We start from the raw sequence: 26,947 nt of genomic DNA, 5'->3' as shown, positions 1-26,947 counted from the left end.
ACATTATGTCAAGAAATGAAAGTCCTAAAAAGTACTGCCCTGACTGTAAGCCTCGGAAGGACACAAGTCATCCAGTAGAAAGCATGGCAAAGAAGCTATGCTTAAAGGAAACAAAATACAAGAGCAGGAAGGGACGCCATTGAAGAAGAAGCAAGCAAATGAGATTGACAAGAAAAACACCCAATGACAAGCAATGGGCTGACCCCAAGCCCACTGTCAGCCTTGGTAGTGTCTGAAACATGTATTGTGGCAACTGAAAGCGAATGCTGTCTGGGACATAAATGCAGAGACCTTGGTGACAGTATCATGTCCTTATTTACCAGAAGCCAAAGAACTAACAGCTAAGCAGGAAGGAACAAGAAAGGGGACAGGAAGGACGAATTAAAAGAAGATGCAGAGAGACGGGGTAGGGGGAAAAAGCAACTAAAAAACCTAAAACGAGAGTATGAAGAAAAGGATGAAAGAGGCAGCAATAGGAAGGAGCAAAGAAAATTTGGAGGAGCGCAACCTAATAAAGCAAAAATCTGATCAGCTGTAGGTAGAGCTGAAGGAAAGGGAGGTGACTGCCTGTAGCCTCCACTTTTAAGCTCCTTAATATCATTGCTATCTCAGGGTGGGCGACCCTCTACCACTGTTAGCACATACATTTGGACCCAGAATCTAAAGAAATCATAAACATAGAGATGGGACCTGCAGAGATAATCACAGATACCAGCACACTACAAACCTTAAGCTACACGTCTATCTGTCCCGCCTCTTATTTATCACACAGCTAAGCGGGGAGACCCAAGGCAAGTGTACCTCTCTGGTCACTCACGCACAACACCAAGGCACTTCTCACATACGCTCAAGACAAAGACAACACACTTTCAACGCCCCTGTGTAGTGTGGTATTTATGTTGCTAAGCATGTCTACACCTGCATAGAGGTAGTAACCGCTAAATAAATGCTACAATACAAAACTAAGGAAGAAACAAGGAAGGTGTGGCAGGGTTTTCTCTCTATTGAAGGAAAGCAGAGAAACAGAACCCATTCCAACACACTTTGGCAACGCTTGGATTCAGCAAGTTACTTTTGTATATACAACACAGAAAATCCGCCTGCAAGGCCAGTAGCGGTACAAAAGGGGGTGGCGATGGACGGAGCATCTGAATCAATCAAACACTCACACCCAGTCAAAAGATCTGGGTTTAATCCATCACCGTTCTTTAGCCCACTCTGCCACCCCTGTTCAGACATGGCCATATGCAAATCAGTCTGACCCTGTGCCTCATGGGAACAGTCCAGCCCGAACTGCCAAGCCATGTCTTTCCTGGACCGGAAACAAGCCTCCGAGGACCGGTTTCTGGCATTCCAGCCGTCTTCAGCCCGGCTTGCTTGAATCCAGTGGCAAAGTGAACAAGGGACTCACGTCTGAGCATACCCTGCCACACTTATGGTGGCCAAAAGCGGTACAAAAGGGGGTGGCGATGGACGGAGCATCTGAATCAATCAAACACTCACACCCAGTCAAAAGATCTGGGTTTAATCCATCACCGTTCTTTAGCCCACTCTGCCACCCCTGTTCAGACATGGCCATATGCAAATCAGTCTGACCCTGTGCCTCATGGGAACAGTCCAGCCCGAACTGCCAAGCCATGTCTTTCCTGGACCGGAAACAAGCCTCCGAGGACCGGTTTCTGGCATTCCAGCCGTCTTCAGCCCGGCTTGCTTGAATCCAGTGGCAAAGTGAACAAGGGACTCACGTCTGAGCATACCCTGCCACACTTATGGCGGCCAAAAGCGGTACAAAAGGGGGTGGCGATGGACGGAGCATCTGAATCAATCAAACATCTGGGTTTAATCCATCACCGTTCTTTAGCCCACTCTGCCACCCCAGGCATGTCTGAACTGAGGTGGCAGAGTGGCCTAAAGAACGGTGATGGATTAAACCCAGATCTTTTGACTGGGTGTGAGTGTTTGATTGGTTCAGATGCTCCGTCCATCACCACCCCCTTTTGTACTGCAAGGCCAGTAGGGCAGGGGCAGCGTTAGTCAAATGCCAGGTTCACAATTCTTCAAGGCACGTAGGGCCGGAGCAGAGTCACGTTCCCTTGCTTCACAAGCAGAAAGAATTGGGGCTTAGCCATGCATCACAAGTGCCTGTTTTTAGGTCAAATCCCTGTGTCCGCTGAACAGCACCTTCTCTGGAGTCGCAACTCTCCGGCCTAGGACATGACAAGTTGCTGGCTCTACACAAGCTCCGATGGCCTTTTATAGGCTGCGAGAGAATTCGGGTTAGCTTTCTCCAGCCACAGACGTTTCTCGGAGGCATTGGACCGATAGGAGACTGACTCCATCCAAGATTTACCAGCCTTTAAGGGGCTCAAAGGCTAAAACGTACCAGGCTTTATTCCAAACGTATAGATATTGTAACAGCATCAGTCAGGGTCGGTATGGCCTACAGGGCAACAAGGCAGTACTCAAAATGTAGGTGTGACAGATCGGTGTGTGGGCAGTTTTTGGGCTGTTTGTGGGCCTGGTTCATAGTCTCCTGGGTCGGTTTTGACTGTTGTTTTCCCTGATAATAAAAAAAGCATTGCCTGCAGCAAGCTCAAATCCATGCAGTTTGAATACCCTGCAAAACACTTATAAGCGCATTTACAATGCCAAAACTGGCCTGGGGGTCACTTTTATTTTGCCACCAGGACCTATTTTCTGACCCAGTCCGACCGCGCATGCCTGGGGCGAGGGGGGCAGCAGCTGATAAGCAGCCCCTCTCTGCGAACCCCCCCAGCTTCACCTGGAATGCTCAGAGACTTGGATGTTGTACTACTTACTTCTACGGGGCGGGGCTCACACTGCCAGTCACAAAGCAGCACACTTAGGGGGCCTGAAAACAGAGAAACGTATTGTCCGTCACTGAGGTACACCTGCGGGGTCACTGCTTCTGGGCCTGCGCTGTGGAAAGCAGGCACCAAACTGCATACCAGGGGGCAGCAGCCATCAGGCCCGGGGCTGCCAGGGGTCAACACTGTGGAGGCAGGGCTTCACTCGGGGGTCAGCACTGGACAGCAGCCCTCGCCCCTTGGCCAGAGGTGTGGACAGCGCCCTCGCAACCCTCGCCCCAGGGCCCGTGCTGTGGACAGCAACCCTCGCCCCGGGGTCAGCACCACGGACCCCCACTGCTGCCTGCCCACCGCTCAGGCCCAGCGAAGGAGGAAACTGGATATGAGATTTGTCTGCTTTGCTTCTCGTCCGTGTTCTGGGCCTCGACTAATTCCCTCTAATCTGACACGCTCCCCAGGGGTGCTCATCTCTCAGACCCGCACTGACGGAACTCTCTGTTAACTAGCCGCAGCGCCAGGGCTTTAAGTGGGACGAAAAAACGGGGGGGGGGGGGGTGTCTCTCAAAGGGGCGTGGCCGGTGTAATTAGGGGCGTGGCTTTAAAACACTTAGGTTAAAAATCTGTGTTTAGCATAGTGTGCCGCCCCACTTGTATTTTGCCGTTTCTGTCATTGCATCCAGATATAAGATACAAGTAACATCATACCTACAACAAGTTAGAACTATTGGCCTTGTCAATGGTTATTAGTTGCACAAGATAAATAAGCTGCAACCATGGCTTGTAACATATAATATTGAAAACGCTTCCAATTAAAGCCCTGGGGACCCGACCACAATGTTGCTGCTCTTGCGTTTCAGAAAGAGAAGGGAAATCCATTAAGAAAATGACTCCTTAAAGGATTTCCCTTCCCCCGTAACTCTCACCTGGTATGACATCATGCCTTAATCTCCACTAATGAGAAGTCCTCAGTGTGAGCAGCGCACACCGATGGGCCTGCTGTCTCGAAATGGGTCTCTATCGGGCTGTTTTGGACCCTGGCACTTTTTTCCGGGCTGCAATGATCACAGCAAACTGCTGTCACTGCAGTCCGCAAAAAAACGGACCGCCTGTGCCAGGGCTAAAAACAGAGCCCGATAGAGACCCTTTTCGAGGCCCCCTTAAAAAAATAGCCGGTGCTCAGACCCCTTGAGACCGGGCCAGGGTTGGATTGGGATTAAAAATCGGCCCGGGCACGCATAAAAAAAATCGGCCCACATTTGCATAATGCCTTCCCTCAAATCACTGCTTTCAGCGTAATTTTACATAAGGGGGGGGGGGGGGGGGGTAAAAAATGCACGCATCGGTTTACACTAGTGAAACACACCTGAAAACAAGTGAGGCCCCTTCTGCTGAGTCCACTTCTGCTCAGGCCCCCTGCCCCGCTCAGTATGCCTACATTAATGGGAGGCCCAGCGAGAGAAAAGGGGTGACACCTGTAGCTGCTATACGGGAGATAATGAGTGCCCATCTCCCTCCAGAAAGGCCACGCAGACAACCACTGGGCCGCTGGCGGTATAGTCGTACAACAGAGACGCCGCCCAAATCGGCCCCCAGGCTGCTCAAAAGCAGCCCTCAGCTGGAAAGTGGACCCGGGCCCCTCGGGCATTGCCCGAATGCCCCAGTTACCAATCCGACGCTGGACCGGGCCCACTTAAAGCCCTGCGCAGCGCCTCCAGTTGCTTGAGATGGACGACGGAGGGAATCCCACATCGAACATAACTCGTGTTCCTTCCTGTTCGTCCTCCGAGTTCCTTCGCTTGTTTGTTCCAGCGTCCAGTGTGCCTGGTGTTGCGTTCGCTGATCCCCTTCTTTGGCAGTGCCTGTGTTTGAAGCGTCGTCATACAATCTCAGCGGGGTTTGACCAGCCTCTTGTGTTCAACACACCCAGAGCAGGCTTTGGGCCGGCCCTTCAAAGCACTGGTCTGCCGGAGTGAAACTCCTTCGCTCATTGGATTTGGATGTTGTCATCCACATCAGGGACTAGCTCAGATATTATTTTAGTCTGTCTTGCTATTGGCTGGTTAGGGGTATCCTTTCCCCTTCCAAGAAATGTTCCATTAAAATGCACGATGGACTATTTTACATCTGAAAAGTACATTCAGTCATCATATTTTTTACCACATTAATTTCTTTTAATCACATTCATGCCTTCTATACATAAATATATATTTTTTCCCTACAAAGCATATAAACTTACTTTAAAGCAACAAAATAATTGCTAGAGATGCCAAAGACCAGTTCCTCTAAGAGTTTCTATTAGAGGAAAGACACCCTGATGACTCTGGCAACTACATTCAGCCACTGGGCCGCTGACAAAATTCAACACACTGTCACTGCCTGCTCCTGCTTTCTGGCCACTGAGGAAATGCAAATACAGCATACCCAGCAACTTTGGCAAAGCCAAAAGGTGTGGTTTATAACTCAATATAGAAGGCAGAATTTTGGCTTTGCCAATGCTTTTTGTATTTTATGTTGGGCCTGTCAAGGGCCCCTGGTATTACTATGCATCGTTTGTTATTCGCAAACATCTTGGTCCGGTTGCCCATCTACTGTAATCTACCAGCAAGGATCCTTTATATCTTACATGGAAGCTGCTCAGGGTGTCTCCTATCGACACTCCATGTTGTATTAATGCTAATTAAATCCTATGATACAACACTACATAATTTAGTACTACATGGTGCTGTGCCAATGACTTGTTATTGCACTGTTTCTGACATGCAGGAGGTCATAGAGCTCTTCCCCAAGGAGGCTTCATAGTGAGGGTTGTACCCTCTTGGGTGCGGGGAACCACGCCCGGCTGTTGGATAGCTGAGGAGAACCAGATCTTTGAAATTGAGGAAATGGTGTGATCCAGGTACAGCTGCCCCCTTCTGAGAAGGATGGGAAGTGACAGAATAAAAAGGCACAGTAAATATGGGCACGGCTACATTAATCAGATGCTACTAACCGCAGAGGGCTGCTTCCCCCAAAGAAGAACCTGCTTGTGGGGAAGTAAGGCCATTTAGATACACACCTGTTGCCTCCTAAATGCCCGTAGAACCGAGGCAGATTCAGTCATAAGTAATGGTTACCCAACATGATTGACTTGGCCCATTTCTACCAGACTTCATAGATGCCCTAATCTGTGGCAAGTTTATGGTTGCCTTTTTTGACCACCACCAGAAATTCATTTGTGCACAAAATTCAATCAAGAAACATTGGTTTGTAAATGCAAATGTGTCTGAAGAAGGCACGTGTTTGCCTATATCTACAAAGTGGCTCTCCTATATAAAGGGCCACTAAGGTGTTTTTTGTTGGATGTGTGATCCACAGTAAGCTTCTTCTTCAGGGCCCACGAGTAGAGATTTGAATATGGGGGCACCATTACATTTGGCTTTCTTAGCCTCAAAGCCTCAGGATTTGACCCTATCAGTCCCACAGGAATAACTTGGTGACCAAAGAGCAAACAAGTGGAACAAGGAGCGAAGACAAGGCGAGCGTGCAAAGGGGCGGAGAGGTCAAGTGGAACATTTTAAATGGAGAAGCAATAGGGGCAGGGAGTGATGGTGAGGCTAGCAGCAAGGAGGCAGGAAGGAACCATTTTGGGACGGGAGAGGGGAAGATTGACAAGTTTGTTAGGGATCAAGGAGGGCGAGGAGAATTTTGAGAGAAAGAAATATTAAGGGTGTATGGAGGATGCAAAGTTTAGCGAAGTGAGGGCAGAGGAAGGAAGGAGGAGGCTAAGGGGGGTAAGAAGAGATGAAAGGGAGTAGTATGGAGGGAAGGACAAATGGGAGACAGCAGACAGAGAAAGAAAGAAAAGCAAACAGAGAGTAAGAATGGAGAGAAAAGGTTTCAGGGAAGAGAGGAAGGAGAATGTAGTAAAAATGAAGGGAAGGAGAAGCTAGGGTTTTGGGATGTAAATGTCCATTGCAGAGCTCTCGGAGGGACTTTCCTCTACCCCATGCTTACTTCCTTGTGTGCTGTTACTAGATTTTTTATTTTTCCCCTAGTGAGCCCTGCAATCATGAATGTTTACCGTGATGTCTCTGTGTCAAATGGCAAGAGACTCCAAGTCATGCGCCGAAGCCAAGGGAGCTCCAAAACTACAATGACTACTTTCTGCTCTACCACCAGCAGTGGTGACATCACATATTAGAGTGAAGCGTCACACCTTTTTGCCCATTTCCTACCAGATTCTCCATGTTAAAACGTTTGGTCTTGTCTCTCTTATCTCTAGTCTATCACTTTCATCGGTGTGAAAAGTTGTATGAGCTCTATCTGTATAGCACAGAGTGAGTGAGATGCATGTGTACGAGTGGCTGGGTGCAGCAGGATATTCAGTACGGCTTCCCTTAGTTGATGTGCCAGTCCAAAATGGCGGATGAGCATCAGCGAGGCCATCTAGACCCTTGTTAACCAGGGCATGGCACTGTACATCCCTTCCCTTCACTGTAGACAGTTGCAGCTTCCTGCAGGAAAAGGGGACATTGGTCCCTCCTTTTTCGTTAGCTCGCCTGTCGACTCAGAGTGCTCCTAGCCCAGGACCCTATGGACTTTCTGCCTGAGACCCAGTTATCATTCACACCTGAAGTGGTCGAACCCGCTCTGGAGGGGCTCCTCTTTACCACTACCCTGACATGCGCTGGTCAAGTGAAGACCTGCAGATTGGAGAAGCCCCCAAAGTATGAACTATGTACCAGAGCTGAGCGGATTGGTCCACTATGGGTATAATACTGGGTTTTTTCCCAGTTCCGCGTACCAGGATTTCTTACTGACCAAAGAAATATCCACCAGGATAGTCGATAAGATTGCGGTTTCTCAGGATTTGGATATGTTGTTTGCTGTCCTCCCATCATGCTGGGGGCCAAACCTGGGTCCAGATTTATGCAAGAAGGGATGTTGATCTGCATAGTGGAAAGGAGAACCCCGGCTTTTGTAGAGGGGGTACTGGAGTGTGCGTCTTCCAGAGAACCGCCTTCTTAGGAGGTCTTAAGCCCAGTGGCCCGGAGCATGTGAGAGCTGTGCAGGAAGGTCAAGAAACCACCTCTATCTACTTTTCCTGGGGTCTAGGGAAGGGATCAGTGGCTACAAAGACTTGTGGGGTCCCCCATTGTCCGTGAACCCACTAGTGTGCCCCCAGTTACCTCCACAGGACCTTAAAGATTAGCATGGACTCTCTCCTGAACTATAGAGTAAGAAAAGATAAGAGGCAGCGGTGCACCAGGCACTGCACGCCATGTTGAAATCTGCGAGGCGGTTGCAAAGTTATCAGCCTCTAAAGACCAGACGTGAGGTCATTTGTTCCCATACCTCATACCCCCAGAGGTGTGGTTATCCACTGGTAGAGGAAAATGTCCACTGCATTTGGAGGTTTTCTTCGATAGGGGCAGTTGAAGTTAATCCCATGACGCATGAAGAAAAGTGTAACCGTGATTGGCAGTTGATGTAATATTGTATTCAAACACCTTATTATATTATTATTATTATTATTATATCTGATTTTGTAAAGCGCTCAGCTACCCGTAGGTTTCCCGGCGCTAGGGGAATAGAAATAAAAGAGGACAACGGAAGTTAAGGAATCGGTTACAGAGAAAACAACCAGGTTTTCACACCTTTGCGGAATTTGATATAGGATGTTTCAGATCGCAGAGGGATGGGAAGCGAATTCCAGAGCGCAGGTGCCAGGTGGGAGAATGAGCGTCCACCGACTCTGGACCGCTTAAAGCGGGGAACAGAGAATCTGCAGTGAGTGGAAGATCTAAGGGTGCGAGAGGGACAGTATTGCTGGACTAAAGTGGAAAGATATTGGGGGGCTTTTCCAGCTTTGATACGGTGCATGAAGCAAAGTGCTTTAAATTTGGTCCTAGATTCTATGCGCAGCCAGTGAAGGCTACGCAGAGAGGAAGAGACTGAGGTTGTTCTCGGTAGGTTACAGAGTAGACGGGCAGCCATGTTCTGAACTACTTGGAGCTTCCGGGTGACCTCCTTACAGGCACCCAGAAGGAGTACGTTGCCGTAGTCCAGCCGCGATGTCACTAGGGCCTGGACCACTGACTTCTGGGTGTCTGGAGGCAGCATCCATGTGATCTTCCTCAGCCACCTGATGATGGTGGTGCAGGTGGCCGAGACCTTGACCACATGTTGTCTCATGGATAACTGATTATCAAAGAGGACCCCCAGATTGCGTGCTGAAGTTGCTGGGACTGGTAGAGGTCCCATTTGCTGAGGCCAATGTTGCGGGCCCCAGAGAGCGGAATCCGGCCCAAATAGGAGAAGCTCTGTTTTATCGCCATTTAGCTTTAGCTTGTTAGTCAGCATCCAGTTGGCGATGTCAGTGAGTCCAGAACAGAGAGAAGAAGAAGGGGAGTGCTGATTAGAGGAGAGAGAGAAAATAATTTGGGTATCATCAGCATAAGAAAAAATAGAAAGTCCAGCCTGTTCAGCAAGAAAAGCAAGAGGTCTGACATAAAGGTTAAAAAATAAAGGACTGAGAATAGAACCCTGGGGAACGCCATACGGGGAGTTGTGAACAGTGGACACAGAAGAAGGGGAGAAAACCTGGAAAGTGCGATGAGAAAGAAAGTCAGAGATCCAGGCGAGGGCGGGGCCGCGGATACCAACAGACTTCAAGGCAGACAAAAGGATGCCATGGGAGACGGTGTCAAAAGCGGCACTCAGATCCAAAAGGATGAGTGCCACTGTCTCCCCTTTGTCTACCTGGCGCCTGACTGTCTCCGAGACTCCCAAAAGGGTGGACTCCGTAGAGAAGCCCGCCCGGAAACCAGACTGAGAAGGGTGGAGAACGTTTGCTGATTCAATGTAGGTGGTGAGGTGACGATTAACATGTTTCTCCAGCACCTTTGAGAGGCAGGGAAGCAGGGAAATGGGCCGGAAATTGGCTGGGTTGCTGATATCCGCATTAACTTTCTTCAACAGTGGAACCACCATCGCATGCTTCCAGATGTTAGGAACCACTGCCTCAGTGAGAGATGCATTCAAAAGAGCCAAGATACAGTCCAGAGGGACAGAGTCTAAATTACAAAGAATCTGGGGAGGCATGGGATCCAGGGGAGAGCCGGATTTAATCTCTGCCAACAATTTCAGGAAAACGGGCATGGAGATACATTCCCATTTATCTAATCGAGGAGGAGAAGGTCGTTCAGGAACATCCTGTAAGGAGAGTTGGTCATGTTGCTGGAATGGTGGCCTAGGTGAAACAGAAGATGAAGTATCAAAGCCCGCGTAGATGTTATCAATTTTTGATGTAAAAAACTCTGCCAAGGAATTACATTGGTTGCTATCCAGGCAGGGGGCTTTGGGGGCACATGACATACCCGATAGTTCCTGAACTGCCTTAAAGAGGGCTTTAGGACGATTCTGAGCTTTCTGTATCGTATCGTTAACATGATTAGCCCTGGCAGTGTTACATAGAGTGTGGTATTTCTGTAGTGCAAATTTGTAGTTCGCTTTATCTGCCGACAGGTAGTTGGATCTCCAAATGCGCTCTAGTCTTTTGCAGCGTGACTTTTCCATTTTGAGTTCTTCATTGAACCAAGGGGCAGGCGGGTGCCGAAACTTTTGTTTACATTTACGTGCCGGAAGGCAGGACTCAATAGCAGAAGTAAGCTAGGTGTTAATCTTGCCCACATCATCCGTGGTGATATTAGCAGAAGGGGGGAGGGTTTCTTTTAAGGAATGATTAAGTTGCTCCAGATTCAGTTTTTGCCAGTTCCTTCTTGTTCCAAGGGAATGTGGGCTGCCAAGGGGGCCAGATGCAACCGTTGTTTTAATGTGAAACTCTACAATGAAATGATCCGACCAAGTAATCGGCTTAGAGGGGAGGCAGGTGATATTATCTAGATTAGCAAAAATTGGATCGAGTAAGTTGCCGCCTTTATGCGTGGGACCAGAGTTTAGCAGACTTAAATTGAGGGCGGCCAGGTCCTGTATTAGGTGAGTGCTGGTGGAACATAGGGTGTCATTAAAATGTATGTTTAAATCACCTAGTAATAAAAAATTATTAGATTCCAGCAAAAGAGGGGAAATATGTTCCGGAAGGGCAGCAGCCCATGCGCCAGCAGCGCTGGGGGGGCGATATAGAAGGGCACCGGACAGTGTAAAATTCGGAGATAATAGGAGTTTGAAACTACCAGCTTCGCAATTTGGGATAGCAAGATCATCCCACTTGCAAGAATAGGTCCTTTTAAAAATAATAGCAATGCCTCCTCCATCTTTAAGAGGTCTGTTACGACCCACAAAGGCGTAATCATCAGGGAGGGCAGTAGCGATATCTGGTCCAGAACAGTCTTTTAGCCAAGTTTCGGTAAGAAACAAGGCCGACGGACTATATGAAGTGAGAAGGTCAAATATGTCCCTTTTATGCTTAGGTAAAGAACGACAATTTAAGCTGATAAAACTAAACACAGGAGATGGGTTAGACAAATGAACCTTCACAGGGAGAGGGGTGTTGGTCCAAAAAGGGAATGAGGGAATGCACAACTCAGAGGGATAAGACGTGATAGCCAGGGCGCAATCAGGACAGGATAAAGGTGCGTCCTGACAACACATGCGGGAGCAGTACTTACCAGGCAGCGGGCGTAAGCCGAGCAGAGTACAGCGAGAGTAGGTGAGTCTGGGGTAGATGATGCCAGGAGCAGGGGGGGGCCCCAGGTCCCAACTGGTCGCGGACGGGCGCAGACGGGCTTGCCTTAGGCGCGCCTTCGGCGCGCTGCCGGCGCGCCCGCTGCGCTCGTCCGCTGCGCTGCCGGAGAATACACATTGATATACCGGAGGTGGGGAGGCGTGGCCTGATGCAGTGGGCGTCGCCTGTGTCACCAGGGAAATGGCGTCAGGAATGAATCCCTCGGCAGCGCTAATATCGGCTGCACGAGGAGAAGGAAATAAGTGCCCAGGAAGGGGGTAGGTTTTAAAACCAACACAGTATCACACAAGAATTAAAATTTTTAAAAGTAACACACGCTATCTCCCGGCTGTGCCTCAAGAGATCACTATTCCACTGGTTCGCGCTAACATTCAGCGCGCTTTTATGGAGTGTCGGCGGGGGGCGTGGCCTGATGCAGTGGGCGTCGCCTGTGTCACCAGGGAAATGGCGTCAGGAATGAATCCCTCGGCAGCGCTAATATCGGCTGCACGAGGAGAAGGAAATAAGTGCCCAGGAAGGGGGTAGGTTTTAAAACCAACACAGTATCACACAAGAATTAAAATTATTAAAAGTAACACACGCTATCTCCCGGCTGTGCCTCAAGAGATCACTATTCCACTGGTTCGCGCTAACATTCAGCGCGCTTTTATGGAGTGTCGGCGGGGGGCGTGGCCTGATGCAGTGGGCGTCGCCTGTGTCACCAGGGAAATGGCGTCAGGAATGAATCCCTCGGCAGCGCTAATATCGGCTGCACGAGGAGAAGGAAATAAGTGCCCAGGAAGGGGGTAGGTTTTAAAACCAACACAGTATCACACAAGAATTAAAATTTTTAAAAGTAACACACGCTATCTCCCGGCTGTGCCTCAAGAGATCACTATTCCACTGGTTCGCGCTAACATTCAGCGCGCTTTTATGGAGTGTCGGCGGGGGGCGTGGCCTGATGCAGTGGGCGTCGCCTGTGTCACCAGGGAAATGGCGTCAGGAATGAATCCCTCGGCAGCGCTAATATCGGCTGCACGAGGAGAAGGAAATAAGTGCCCAGGAAGGGGGTAGGTTTTAAAACCAACACAGTATCACACAAGAATTAAAATTATTAAAAGTAACACACGCTATCTCCCGGCTGTGCCTCAAGAGATCACTATTCCACTGGTTCGCGCTAACATTCAGCGCGCTTTTATGGAGTGTCGGCGGGGGGCGTGGCCTGATGCAGTGGGCGTCGCCTGTGTCACCAGGGAAATGGCGTCAGGAATGAATCCCTCGGCAGCGCTAATATCGGCTGCACGAGGAGAAGGAAATAAGTGCCCAGGAAGGGGGTAGGTTTTAAAACCAACACAGTATCACACAAGAATTAAAATTTTTAAAAGTAACACACGCTATCTCCCGGCTGTGCCTCAAGAGATCACTATTCCACTGGTTCGCGCTAACATTCAGCGCGCTTTTATGGAGTGTCGGCGGGGGGCGTGGCCTGATGCAGTGGGCGTCGCCTGTGTCACCAGGGAAATGGCGTCAGGAATGAATCCCTCGGCAGCGCTAATATCGGCTGCACGAGGAGAAGGAAATAAGTGCCCAGGAAGGGGGTAGGTTTTAAAACCAACACAGTATCACACAAGAATTAAAATTTTTAAAAGTAACACACGCTATCTCCCGGCTGTGCCTCAAGAGATCACTATTCCACTGGTTCGCGCTAACATTCAGCGCGCTTTTATGGAGTGTCGGCGGGGGGCGTGGCCTGATGCAGTGGGCGTCGCCTGTGTCACCAGGGAAATGGCGTCAGGAATGAATCCCTCGGCAGCGCTAATATCGGCTGCACGAGGAGAAGGAAATAAGTGCCCAGGAAGGGGGTAGGTTTTAAAACCAACACAGTATCACACAAGAATTAAAATTTTTAAAAGTAACACACGCTATCTCCCGGCTGTGCCTCAAGAGATCACTATTCCACTGGTTCGCGCTAACATTCAGCGCGCTTTTATGGAGTGTCGGCGGGGGGCGTGGCCTGATGCAGTGGGCGTCGCCTGTGTCACCAGGGAAATGGCGTCAGGAATGAATCCCTCGGCAGCGCTAATATCGGCTGCACGAGGAGAAGGAAATAAGTGCCCAGGAAGGGGGTAGGTTTTAAAACCAACACAGTATCACACAAGAATTAAAATTTTTAAAAGTAACACACGCTATCTCCCGGCTGTGCCTCAAGAGATCACTATTCCACTGGTTCGCGCTAACATTCAGCGCGCTTTTATGGAGTGTCGGCGGGGGGCGGGGCCTGATGCAGTGGGCGTCGCCTGTGTCACCAGGGAAATGGCGTCAGGAATGAATCCCTCGGCAGCGCTAATATCGGCTGCACGAGGAGAAGGAAATAAGTGCCCAGGAAGGGGGTAGGTTTTAAAACCAACACAGTATCACACAAGAATTACAATTTTTAAAAGTAACACACGCTATCTCCCGGCTGTGCCTCAAGAGATCACTATTCCACCCTTGTAACTAGTCATCTTAGTATTTGGTGATTGGGTCCATCCTTAGTCCTTTAATGGTTGTAGATCCACATAGATTGGTCGCCCCATTGCCCTTTACCCCTTCTCTATGTGTGCTGAATACCAGCACTCTAGCTTGGTGCTTCTGTCCTAATTTGGGTAACGGGTTGTGTTTGGATCAGAAAAAGGCTTGTGAGGCCTTGCAGGAGCCTGTTTTCATCAAAAACACTTTCCTGTGAAGCATGACATACATACATACATTTATATTTATATATACATATTCCTCCCGTGCCTGAGAGTTTGGTGCCTCAGCGTCACTTCTAAGAAGAAACCTTGCGCGCATGCGCATTGGTTTGTCAAGGTCTATGGATGCTGTCCCCGTTGTTCACGGTAAAGCCTTGTCCTTTAAGGAAGTTCAGATGCATTGTCCTCAGTGTTTCAACAGTAAAAGAGAACTTTAGATAGGAAGTGGCTAGAAAGTTCTGGGGAACAGCGTTTACAACGCAACTTTAACAACGCAGTACCTTTACGACGCAACCATTACAACGCAAGTCATTACAACGACTTGCGCTGGGGGGGCGCTCTAGGATAGGGAATAGTTTTAATTTACTATCCAACACCTTCCCTACTATCCACGGGGACTGGAGTTGGAATAGTAAATGAAACTATTCACTATCCAGCGCCCCCAACGCAAGTCGTTGTAACGACTTGCGTTGTAAAAGTTGCGTCGTAAAGGCATGCGTTGTAAAAGCATGCGTTGTAACGACGTACATCTGAAAGTTCTCGTTTTCATTGTAGTTATCTATATTTTTGTATGCAGTGTCTATCAGTATCTGTAATTAAGTACTTTTGCTTAACCGCATGCGTGCGGGCGGAATTCCGCCCGTACGCTGAGATTTGAGGTATCGCATGTATCATGACGAGCTGGGCTCGTCATCAGCGTAGCAGGAGGCTACCTCATGACGAGCCCAGCTCGTCATGAGCGTCGAAGGGGTTAAAGTAAAGCACAGGCTGGAAACGGATCTATTGCTTGAGATTATGGAGCTTTTCTGAGCTCCAAGTGTCTAATCCTTGCCGCCTTTGACTGCTCTTCTCCGCTGTCCTCAGTCAGCTGCCAGAGGGGTGGACTTTGCCTTCATTTGGGGCCCAATAGTAGGAGGCCCAGGACACCAGAGGTAAATCATCCCAACGGCTACAGTGAGGGTGCAGTAGCCCCAGGTTCCCCCCGTTGTCCCTGAACTAGGGTTCATAAAGAGTATAATGAAGAAAAGGAGGCGAGATTACAAGACAATGTGGGTCCAAACTTTTGGAAGAAGGGAGAGAGAGAAGGATGCAGTATGAAAGTGGGAGTAGAAATTGCCTGGAAGGGACCGAAAAGAAATGGGCAAAGAAGAAGAGATGGAACAGGGCGAGGCATGGAATGATACCGAGTTACGAGGTCGATAATGAGAGATCAGAAGACGTGGTGGGCTATGGGTGAGGAGGCAGACCAGCGGAAGGTGGCGTTAGGGATGAGTTAGGGTGAGGTGGGAGGCAAGACAAGAGAGGGTGATGGATGAAGAGAGGCTAGTGGTATGAAACGAGACGCTAAGTGTAAGGTGGTAGGTTAAAACAGGGTAGAGGTAAGAAGGTAGAGTTAGAGGGGGAAATGGTGAGAGAGAAAGGAGCTAAGCAGTGGGTTGGTGAGGAAAGGAATACAAGCCTGGGACGCAATTAGGGAGAGAAACAGTTTATAGGTAGGATAGGGCATTAGCACGTGTGGAGAGAGGGTAAGCTAGAAAGGAGAAGCTAGAAAGCAAGGAGAGGGGAGATGGCAGTGGAAAGAGTGATCTGGATTAGAATTGTGAGAAAGAGAAGCTTTGATGTTAAATTGAGGGAAGGACGCCATGGGTAAGGGCCAGGGAAGAGGCAAAGAGGCTAAGGCTTGGAGCAAAGATGGAAGCAAATGAGTTCAGGGAAGAAGGGCAGTGGAAGAGAGCGATGGCATAGACAAGAGGGCACAGAGAGCCAGAAGAAGAGGCTAGGGCTTTGTGAAGTCTGGAGAGTCAGGGGAACGCAGTAATGAGAGACTAGTGAGAGAAAAGAAAGTCAAGGATGGTAAGAGATGCTAGAAGTCGGAAGGCAACTTAACTTGGAGAGGGTAAGAATCCACCCTTGTGGGTTAAAGCGTGTTGACAGGGAGTGAAAACAAAGGATATGCAAGCTTTTCATAGTGACTTAGTCAAAGATTTGATTGTGAAGGTTATAGTAACCAGTCTCCTGCTGCTTCTAACTAATTCCCCACTGAAGAAAGAAGGGAAGTTGGACAGGGCTGGAAAAACGAAGCATCTATTGGACAGCTTTAGATTGAGGTAACCACTTGCTTGCTTTTCTTTTCGGGATAGAATCCTACTCCGCCACCAACTGTCATGCGTGTGAAAAAGGACTTGTGAGGACAGGCCAAAGAGGCTCCTGCTTGAGGGAAAACAGGGCGAGTGACACAAAGATTAGGGAACACAATGCACTTGGCTGGAGAATTCTAACTGGAAATAATCCTGTACGGTGACATCTTTTCCCTACTCTCACCTCCACGGGTCTCATGCATTTGAGGAAGATCATCATAAGGTGCAACACAAAACAGAACATCTGGCCACTCAGAGAGCGCATAACAATATTTTCTTCTGGTTTCTCTAAACCCATGCAAATTACTCATGTAAACTTTGTAAGGGTTAATCAGGCTCCCTTCCGTTACGACAATGATGTTAGAGCTCTTACCTGCTTTGACGCGGATGTTGGGACTGCGGATCTTGCCGGCTGAGTTCTCGGCAGTGCAGAAGTAATCATTGTCGTGAATGAAGCTGTTGAAGGCAGAGGGCGAGAAGGGGAATAGTTGTAGGGTGCCATTCGGGTACACGTGCCGGATGTGGGGCACATCGTAGATGTCCTCCCCCGTTGCGAGGTACCATCGAAGAGCAGCGCTGGGGGACCCGGCGGCCGGGCAGGGGATCACCACCCCCACTGTGCTGAAGAAGGTTACCTGCTGCACAGACTCATTCACAAAGTAAAGGCTGGTTCCAACATCTTCAGCACGAGCTGCAAAAAGAATGGTGTCAGCACATTAGGCACCCGCAACACGAGAGACCAAATAGAAATACAAATAAAACACACAAAGCTGCTCAAGCTAAGAGTCAACCAACCAGGCACAATGCACCTAGCTCTTACATCAATCTACAAATATTCACCAACTTTAATTACTTAATTAATGCATTTTAGACTGAAGTACACGGTTAATACAGACCACGTCACATGCAGAGTCCTCGTTATTGCACACCCACAAATCATACCGCAACTCCTGTTTGAGTTATTTCAGCAGGGACCATAGTAAGGATTAGAAGGTGTATATAAGAATCAGGTTTGACCACGTTTCATTACAGGAGGTTACGGGGTGTGGGGGTAATATTGTCCCGATCGATAGGACATGCTGGGCAATTCAACAACTATCAGTCACTTGAGTATGCTATATTCCACTGAAGACTGCTATATTATGTTGGGCTGAAATAAATAAACATTTCATACAAGTGTTATCCTCTTTGAGACAATCAAACAGATAAAGTCAGATTACTAATGGCCATGATTAATTTCGAATTCACATGTTAATTCGTAAATGCTGTAAATATTACATTGATTTACGTGTTTTTAACCTCTAATAAACCACATTTAAAATAAATACCAATAAAAAGAAAACCTTTAAAGCAATACCCCAATACTTTCGGGGGTGTTCTCTCCTCATTGCCATCCTAGATATGTATTAAGTCCTATCCCACGGAGGAGGAAATCCCAGACATGTTAAAAGCTGGGAATGTGCCTGTCAAAAGTCCCTAGTTTGTGAGTGTTCATTCAGTTAGGCAAGAATCCACACCATGGAATGCCTAAAACCCACAAAATATACCTACTGGTGATAAGGCACCACATCAGCATTAAATGACTTGTGGGCAAGTCCATTTGAGGACACAAATTCACACTTTGTGAATACAAAACCGATATTTGCCGTTGTAAATGGAGAAATGTACGTATCTGCAATCAACTTAGAATATGAAAACCTTTGTGAAGAGGCTTACGAAGAATAAATGGATTAAAAAAGGCTGGAGATTGAAACATGAAATACTTAATGGATAAGCAAGGATAAACGCTGGAGGCTATGTTCCTTTTCCCTAGGGCGATAGCCCAAAAGGTACAGGTTGAGTAGCCCTAGAGGCTTCACCTCATGACTGTCACTCACTGGGTCGGAATATCTTTTATCCAAAAATCCTCACCCGTCCTACAGTCCACATAAATAAATCCTTAGTATATCCATTACCCGAGCTCCTGGGGAGATACTTCATCTTCTCTGTCCAGCAGAAAGTGGTGTACCCACTAGAAAACACAAACTCAGATCACAGAGGACTTGAGCAAAAGATCAGTGAGACAAGGTTGAGTTTGAAATCAGGAAGGGGATTACAAGTCTGATATCAGGGAGGACTAGATTATGGGGCCAGTGGGGTGCAGGGCCCAGACAAAAGGGGGGTGGAGTCCAGATCATGGGGAGGATGAGAAGCTGCAGCCCCAGTTTAAGAGGGTTTAATAGAATTCCAGAATATGGGAGATTAAAGACTCCAGATCTGGGGGCTTGTGCCCAAGATCAATGGATACTTGCACCTGGGATCTGGGTGCATTCAATCTTGAGGAGCCAACTAGATACATGATCTGGGCTGGGCACAAACTCTCCCGGTTAGTCTGGTGGAAGTTTAGCGCAAATGTGTCCGGAAGGCTAGCAGACTGGTCCTGGGATGATGTTCTTAATCTCAGCATTGGGAGAAGGGAGGATGCTCAGTCTCGAGACAAGAGTATTGATTCGAACAAGAGGTAAGAGAGGATGGTGCAAGCATTTCAGAGAGAACTCGATCTCAAAAGCAAAGGGGGTTTGAGGGGAGATTCTGGACAGGTGACGGGGCATTACTCGAAGTTGAGACAGGAGGTGGGGAATTGAAATTTAGCACGGGAGCAAGCCTGAGTTTGATGAAAGGGGGGCTTCGCCCAGATGAGGCAGGGACTCAGGACCGGAGACATTGGCAGTCAAAGCCTAAAATTGGGGACACTAGTGCAAGCATCAGTCAGGGAGTCAAGCACAACATTTGGGGGAATTTCAAAACCGAAGAACGGAAGAGATTGAAGTCTGAAATCGTGTGGATGCCATACTGGAGCTAGGGAAAGGATTTGGATGCAAGCTTAAGTCTGCATTAGGGCTCAGAGGGACATTAAAGATCGAAGCTCAATATAGACACCAATCTAAGCTCAGGAGAGATTTGAGCCGTGCAGTGAGGGCGGCCTTGAGACAAAGATTGATAAGAGATTCAAGACACTAGACCAGGGTGCCTCAATCATTAGCTCGAGGAGAGAGACGTACAACCTTACAGAAAGGGGGACATGAGCCACACACTGGATGGAGGCCCGAGTTTGAGAAGGAAGATAGTATACGGATTTGCAGCATGGCACCCTATTTCCAGATGGTACCATGACATGGCATGCTTTAAGCATGCACCAAATCATACTCTGAGGCAAATCTGAGCCTTGTACACACCTTTTATAGTACAAGGGATTAGCCTACACCAGCCGCAGTTTGTGCTTGCCAATAGAAGCTACCCAAGGTTGCAGCAAGGATGTTTCACATGCTGTCTTACTTTTTCTTATTACCTTGTACTTCGACAGAAAGTAGATTTATCATTGTGATAGAAGAGGATGATAACAGAAATGTGCATGCATACCTACACATACAACACACTCACACAGTTACAAAATTACCTTAACCCTGTGGGAATGTCTTTTATGTAGTACACTACAGAATTGTCATCAATGCACTCCTTTCAGGGATAAGACTTCAACAGAATTGCGGTGCAGGAGATTAATGGATTGACTGCAGTGATAGATACTCGTACCACCCGCGAGGGGATTTACAGTTGGAAAAATTAAAGAGGACATTACTGTAAATATGTGGAATCTGAAAGCTAACCCAGACGATGAGATGGAGTCTGTATGTTGGCACTAACTTATCTTAAGTGTATCCGCAAAGATGTCAGTGCTCTTCTCCTTCCCCTTCTACTTGATCTTTGGGGAAAAAGTAAGATGCCAGGGACGTCAACCATGATTAGCATACACAGGGATTTAGTGGGCCTACTAACAGACACTAGTGGGTGCATTCGCAAACATCAAAATAAAGACTCTGAGCTACAATGTGGAGAATAATTGTGATTTACTGACTAGCATCTGTGTGCCACATCAAAGATCGGAAGCTATGGAAAATGTAATCTGCCGATTGCTAGAGTTGTCAACATTTGTCAACAGACCAGGTCACCGATGTGCCAGAAGAACATCAAGATCACAGAGTGAAAAGATTGAAAGAATGACCATCACCAAGCAGAAATCATATGCAGCCAAAACGGATCCAAATCTAGACTCTTGTGGTTGAGTGGCCACAGAGAACTGATCTTTCAAGTCTACAGCCTAATCACAGTTGACAGGGTGTTTTCTGAAGTGAAATTATGGACAGAAGCTTCAGAGTCTGCTGACTCTAATACCTTGAAGTCTTGTGCATGGCAACGCCCCTGTAACTTAGGGATAAACTCAAACTGCAGAGAGCGACTGGGGCTTTCTGCATTGATGTATTGCTGTAAGTCACATGAGAGATGTACTTTGACCCTCGGCTAAATATGCACTAAAGAAGTGAAATCTCCACGGTGCTCCACCTGCCGAGTCTTTGAAGGAGAAGCTAAAGCATGGGTCTAACTAATTATGAATACATTCTCTTGTGTCCGACAAAGAGTGGGAGATATTTTTAAATTCTGAGTGTGACACTCAGAATTTAACACTCTAAAACAGATAAACTGGGACAGCTTTTTGTTTACAGAAGTGGAGAGTGCAGGTGGAGTCCACATATTGAAATATTTTGGATATTCTCGGTCTTGTGTTGCTCCCATCATGATCTCAGTATCCAGACCCATCTTTAATAGGAGTTTGTCACCAGAGAAACCAAAGGAAGTGTAAATATTTGTAATGTGGCATGGTCTTTTTTTAGCACTAAGGGCTTGTTGTACGAAGCTATTTAGCGATCTCGGATCCTCTGATTCACAGCAACCCTAGGTTTGTGACTACTAAATATATTTTGCAAATGTACTAAAAACCATTTTGTGAATCATCTCAATTTGAAAGGGGCATGTTTAGGGCAAGCCTTCCAAATTATGATTTGAAATGCTATGTATCAATGGTTTCTGACTTCAATTTCGGTCGCAAAGCATTGATTGGTTACTGACTCCTCAAAAGAGGTGGCATCACATTTAGAATAGAGAAGTGGTCTCAAATGGTCCAGTCTGTGAATGTGAAAAACGTTTGTTTAGGTAAGGGCAGTGAGGGGTTCAGGGCCCCGTTGCCAACACATAAAGAAACTTAAAAAAAATACTATTTCTTACATGCAGCCTCGTTTCCTTTAAGGAAAAAAGGCTGCATTTAAAAAAAAAGTTTCTTATAATGTGATCACAGATATGGTGGTCTGCTGTTAGTTCACAGGATGTGGTCTAACGGCTAGGGCGGTCAATCTCAAATCTGGGGAACCGAGTTAGAGCCTCAGCAACGATGCTCAACATCTTGTGATTCTAGGCAAATCACGTAATCTCCCCATTTCTAACAAAAATGAATGTGTCCTCATGTAACGCAACTGGTGCTATGTAAAGCGCTCTGATAGCCGACACCTTCGGGTCAAGTTCGCGCTATATAAAATCTGCAGAAAAAAAAACTTGGGACAGATTAACTGCATTACACCGAATTCCAGTATGAGGGCACAGGCGATACGCATGGCACAGAACTGCGGCAACACACGAATCCCTGTAACCGTACACAAAATCCGTTTTTTATAGGCTCACTGCACTGAATCACAATCACAGTGTCAAAGAAAAACACAAAGGCACTAAATCCATCTTGCTAGAATTCACTGCGCGACACAATAATCACTAAAAGTGTCCGAAAGACACACACACCCACTTTAAATCAATGCAGCACTGGTTCTCTGCACCAAACCGCACTCCCAGTTATATATATATACAGGGCCGGTCCTAGGCATGGGCGGTATGGGCAGCTGCCCAGGGCCTCGCAGAGTAGACCAGGAGCAGGGGGCCCGATATGAAATGCAGGAATAGCGCTGCGCGCACTCACGCAGACAGTAAGACACTTAGAGGGGCCTCACATCTTCCCTTTCGCCCGGGGCCTCAGAAGGCCTAGGACCGGCTCTGTATATATATATATATATACATATACATATACATATACATACACATACATATATATATATATATATATACACATACATACATACACACACACACACACACATCTTACGTCTATTTCACCCAATCCTGCACAATTGCACACACGGTAGACGCACATTGAACCATTCGTGAACCTCGGAGAGCGCGCTTCAGCAAACATCACTGGGCCTGGACTGGCCGCCCCCGGGGGCGCGCCCGCTGATCCATGAAGGAGCCCCCGTTCGTCTCGCTAGGTTGCCCCTGCAGGGCCCAGCAGTGCCCTATATTTGTGATAGCGGGCGATGCTGCAACCTGGAGGCACAGATGGCAGGTTAGTCCCGTCCCCATGGGGCGGAGGAGATCAGGATGTGTGTGTACGATATGGGCCAGGGGACAGCCGCAGTTCCACCTAGCAACACCAGGGCATATTAAAGAGGGGTGAGAGAGGAGGGAGCGGCCCCGGACTAGTGTGTGAGGGAAAAATGAATGGTGGAGAGGAAGGGAAAAGAGCTTCACGAAGAGGAGGAAGGAAAGCAGAGGATGTAGAGGAGCACAGAGAGGGGGGGGGGAGATGGGCAGATAGGGAAAGAGGAGAAGAGAACATAAAAGAGTGGAGAGAAAGAAATAGGGTGGAAGGGATGATGAGTGAAGGAAATGATAAAAATTAAAGGTTAGGTCTGAGGGGAGAAAGTATTGGGAAAGAGATGGAGAAAGGACTTCTGCTAGCCCATAATCTGCGTGCCATGGACACACAACACCTTTCTCCACTCACTACCATCATCATCCTCATACACCACTGTGCCAGAAACAGCTAAATATGATCATCCTTCGACAGCACAGGCCAAACACAGCACTTACACACTCAAACTGATGGCTGGCAAAAACACCAACAGCACTGCCTGGTAGTGCACCAACATGCACCCAAAAACCTCTCAAAGAAAGCTTGTCTAATCACACCACACCCTCATGCACACACCATGGCATCATATTTACCTTCCTGGGTCATGATCCACTGCTCGGTATTTGACTCAAGCCAGGCAAGATCAAATGACCGCCTGCCCGAAAGAGAAAAACAGAAGTCATCCAGCACACCCACCCACCCTTACACACAAGACACTACACACATTTCACATGACCGTACTAATTTTTTCTACACACTTGCCTACACAAACCACTCCTGAATTGAACATACTGTCTATTAACCTCACACAAGCAAACACCAACAAATACAAACGATTGAGGGCAATACCCAGTCTGCCCAAAGGGGCACCCAGATTCAGAATTTGCAAAAATACCATAAGACTGGAAGCAAGCACTGAACAAATACCAACGCCATAACATAACAGTATACATAATACATATCATAAGATGAAATGGTGGACAGAGCAGGGAGTTTGAGGGTCGAGTAAGAAAGAGGAGAGTTAAAGGGCATAGGGAAGCAGACAACATTACGTGAGAGAGGGAAGGGCAATGCAGGCAGATGAAGGCGGAGTTGGGGCATACTCATAAATAAATAAATAGAGAGGACCTGGATTACTAGCCGAGCTCTCTGAGGTCGGGAGGGGCTCGAGGGGTGAAGTGCTTGTCAGCAGGTACCTGCCAGACGCACAGACTTAAACCCTTATAATCTGCTTTCACAGTTACCACTCAGCTCCACCCTAATGCCTCCGTCCACAGAACTCTCTCCGCATCAGGGCAGATTAAAAACCACAGCAATACAAAAAAGCTCTAATATTTTAAAACCAAAAACATAATAATAAAGGCAGGAGCTGACATCTGGATGGTCACGTGCGCTGGCCGACGTAAAGCCCTCCCTGCCGTGCAGGGATCCAGAAATCAGGCGGGGGCTTCGGTAAGCTGGGATGGGATGGGCAGTGACCGCCTCAGCCCCGTTACAGAGAGAGGGGGCTGATATATGACCATCATGTCAGAATCAAGGATGGCCTCCGACTAATGAAACCAGTTCCTCAAGGGCACTGGCTGGACACGCGAGTGAACCAGTCCCAGATCCTTCAGAAGCAAGACTGACAGTCGCCTAACTGACACCGTCTGATGGTCTTTCAAAGTCGCCGGCCTGTCCTTTGACACGGCTTCAGCCTTAGCACCCTCTTTAAAGCTGTTCTGACGTGTGACCAACCCCACCCATTCCCTAACAGGTGGTAAATTCTGCCAAGTCCTAGCACCCTTTTAGATGCGCTAGCCTGACCTGTCTTACGCGGTCTTAGCTCTGTCTTGGACACACACCTAACATGAAGCAGACTCTGTGTGACCTAACCGCCTTCTTATATGCACGGCCTGACGTGGCTGACGCTACTCCAGCCCTACTACTATTTAGGTGCACTGATATGACAAGTGGCTTATTATGAGCTTGACCTATCTTGGAAACCGTTGCCTACCACACAGCCGACTCATCTCGAGCACTAGCTCCCTGCCCAGTACACTGGTGCTACGTCTGTAAGCGGCCATGAGTTTTATTTTCATACCAGCACACACTACAAGCCATAGGCAATTGCCCCCCTCAACCTCTCCTGAAGGGCGTGTGGAGGTACAATCAATCAATCAATCAGGTTTCTTATAAAACGCGACTACTCACCCGCGAGGGTCTTAAGGCGCTGAGGTCCTCCCCCATTAACAAGATATACAAATATTCAATACTGCATTTTGTAGTACAAGTTTCCAAATGTAATGGCTAAAAAGCCAAAGGTTTTATTATAAAATTCTGAAGAGAAACTGATGAAGGACTCCAAAACATCAGGATCTGGTGGAGAACCAAGGAGCATTGTTTCTCTGGAGCAGCAAAGTATCTATCTTTCTGGAATAACAATGCACGGCTTGCTCCAGCAAAACTTTGTCCAATTTCACGGTAAAGAAACTAAAGATTCTCTTGGTACCTCTCCCAATTAAAAAAATTCCATCTATTCCCACTATTCGAGAATTTCAGAAGTGCTGTAAAGATACCCCATGAGGAGATACCTGAAAGGCTAGCCACTCAAAATGTGAGAAAATCCCACAAATGCAGACATTTGGATCAGTAATGATGCCAGCTTGCGTCTGGAGACCATGCTCCCCTGTGTTTTTCTCCTGTGTACAGTCACGGTTCTCTCTTTTTTCTTTTCTCCATCAGCAAGCACGAGTCAGGGCTGGCTGTAGCGCTGGTGGTCTGGTGCAACAATCTTTTTACCCCCTCTTGCACCCATATGGCCTTCTCCTCAGATTCCCTCCCTTCCACCCATTAAAATTGCCCCTCATCTATCCATAGCCCCTCTTTCAAATCCATTTAATTTGTTTTAAAGTGCTGTTAAAGGCTGGCCTTAATAATCCACTCAACTATCCACATAAAATACAGATCTGTTCTTTGCAACAGGTATATTAACCTTCTGCGCTACTTGATGGCGAGTCAAAACGGCCACTAGACAAAACTCAGATCTCTCTCTCTAGCGAGAACATTAAGGTCAGTGCAACCCCCCCCTCCCGCTGAGGTTAGTGCCCCATCCAGGTCAGCACCCAGTGTGGCCGCACCAGTCACACTGCTCTAAAGCCAACCCAGTGCACGACAATCACTCATGCTCACTGAGGAAACTTCCTGTTAACTTGATTTAAACTCCAGAGTGTGGCCCTGAGGACGAGCTGGCACTTAAAGTGAGAGATGGTTATTAGCCTCTATGCCAAGACTTTTTTTAAACTGGAGGTGGTGGCAGCATGATTGGAGAGTCAGGCCTTTTCACACATCTCCCTCAGAGGAAGATGCCTCCGGCCTCCTCGGATTAAAAGGTTCTACCACTCCATGGTCGTTCGCTGCCATCTGTGTAAAGGGTACATAGCCACAGTGTGAATGATGCAGAACAAGAGTAGTCAGTGTGTGTGCGTTTTGGCTGGATGCTGCAAGGAAACCATTTTGGCTTTTCTATGTGAGTGAGAAGATGGTAGGTGCCTTGTCTAGGCTGCCCAAGTCTGTTATCTTAGGAGCTTGTACTGTAACATTCCTTTCCATCCAGACATTTTCACTACAGAGGATTACAGACCACTGGGCCTTTTTCTGAACATCACCCTGGCATGATCAGACACTGGCCATGTATGGGGCAATCAGGATATCAAAACAGGAGCGCTCCAAAGTTTGAACTGTTCACTAGAGGAGGTTGTTGAGCTCTGGGATCCGTACTGGGCAATTAGCACAGTCCAGCACTCCAGAATATCTCACATTTCTGAAGAGGAACTGTATAGCTGAGAGGACTTCTGCAAGAGAGCATCAGGAACTTCCATCTGCAAACTTCCAACCACAAGGAATGTTGAGCTGTCAGCCAGATCCCCTCTAGATGTGCTGCTGAACGTTAAGTTGGCGAGAGTGAGCGATGAAAATCTAACTCCAACCCATCTCCCGGCAAGATTTCTCATTGAGGGCGGTCGCAGATGGCCGCTCCCACTCGCATTGAGAAACCATCTTTTACGCTAGCGGTAGAAGGAAGCAGCACCCTCTTGCACTGCGCAGGGTGACGAACACCCGGTGCCTAAAATCAGCATGGACGACGTGACCATGTACTCCAGCACTTGCGGAACTCCGCGTAGCATAGTGGAGGATTTTGGTCACTTCGTGGAGTTTAGCACAGCTGAATTCCGCCCAGGACTAAAAAACGCCACATCCAAAAATAAGGAACTGCAGAA

The 26,947-nt window shown here is 47.8% G+C and overlaps 1 protein-coding gene across 5 annotated transcripts in view; it reads right to left on the bottom strand.

Moving 5' to 3' along the window:
• Nucleotides 1–26,947, bottom strand: part of DSCAML1 (DS cell adhesion molecule like 1) — a 516,476-nt gene that overhangs the window by 424,484 nt on the left and 65,045 nt on the right. For all 5 annotated transcript variants that reach the window (XM_078682268.1, XM_078682269.1, XM_078682271.1 and 2 more), the window contains exon 2: nt 16,734–17,051. In XM_078682268.1, coding sequence (XP_078538394.1) covers nt 16,734–17,051 — 318 coding nt within the window. The remainder of the gene's footprint in view (nt 1–16,733; nt 17,052–26,947) is intronic.

The sequence above is a fragment of the Lissotriton helveticus genome, chromosome 3_1, assembly GCF_964261635.1.
Source record: "Lissotriton helveticus chromosome 3_1, aLisHel1.1, whole genome shotgun sequence".
NCBI lineage: Eukaryota > Metazoa > Chordata > Amphibia > Caudata > Salamandridae > Lissotriton > Lissotriton helveticus.
The sequence above is the reverse complement of the archived record's forward strand: the minus strand, read 5'-3'. Positions and strand labels throughout refer to the sequence as shown.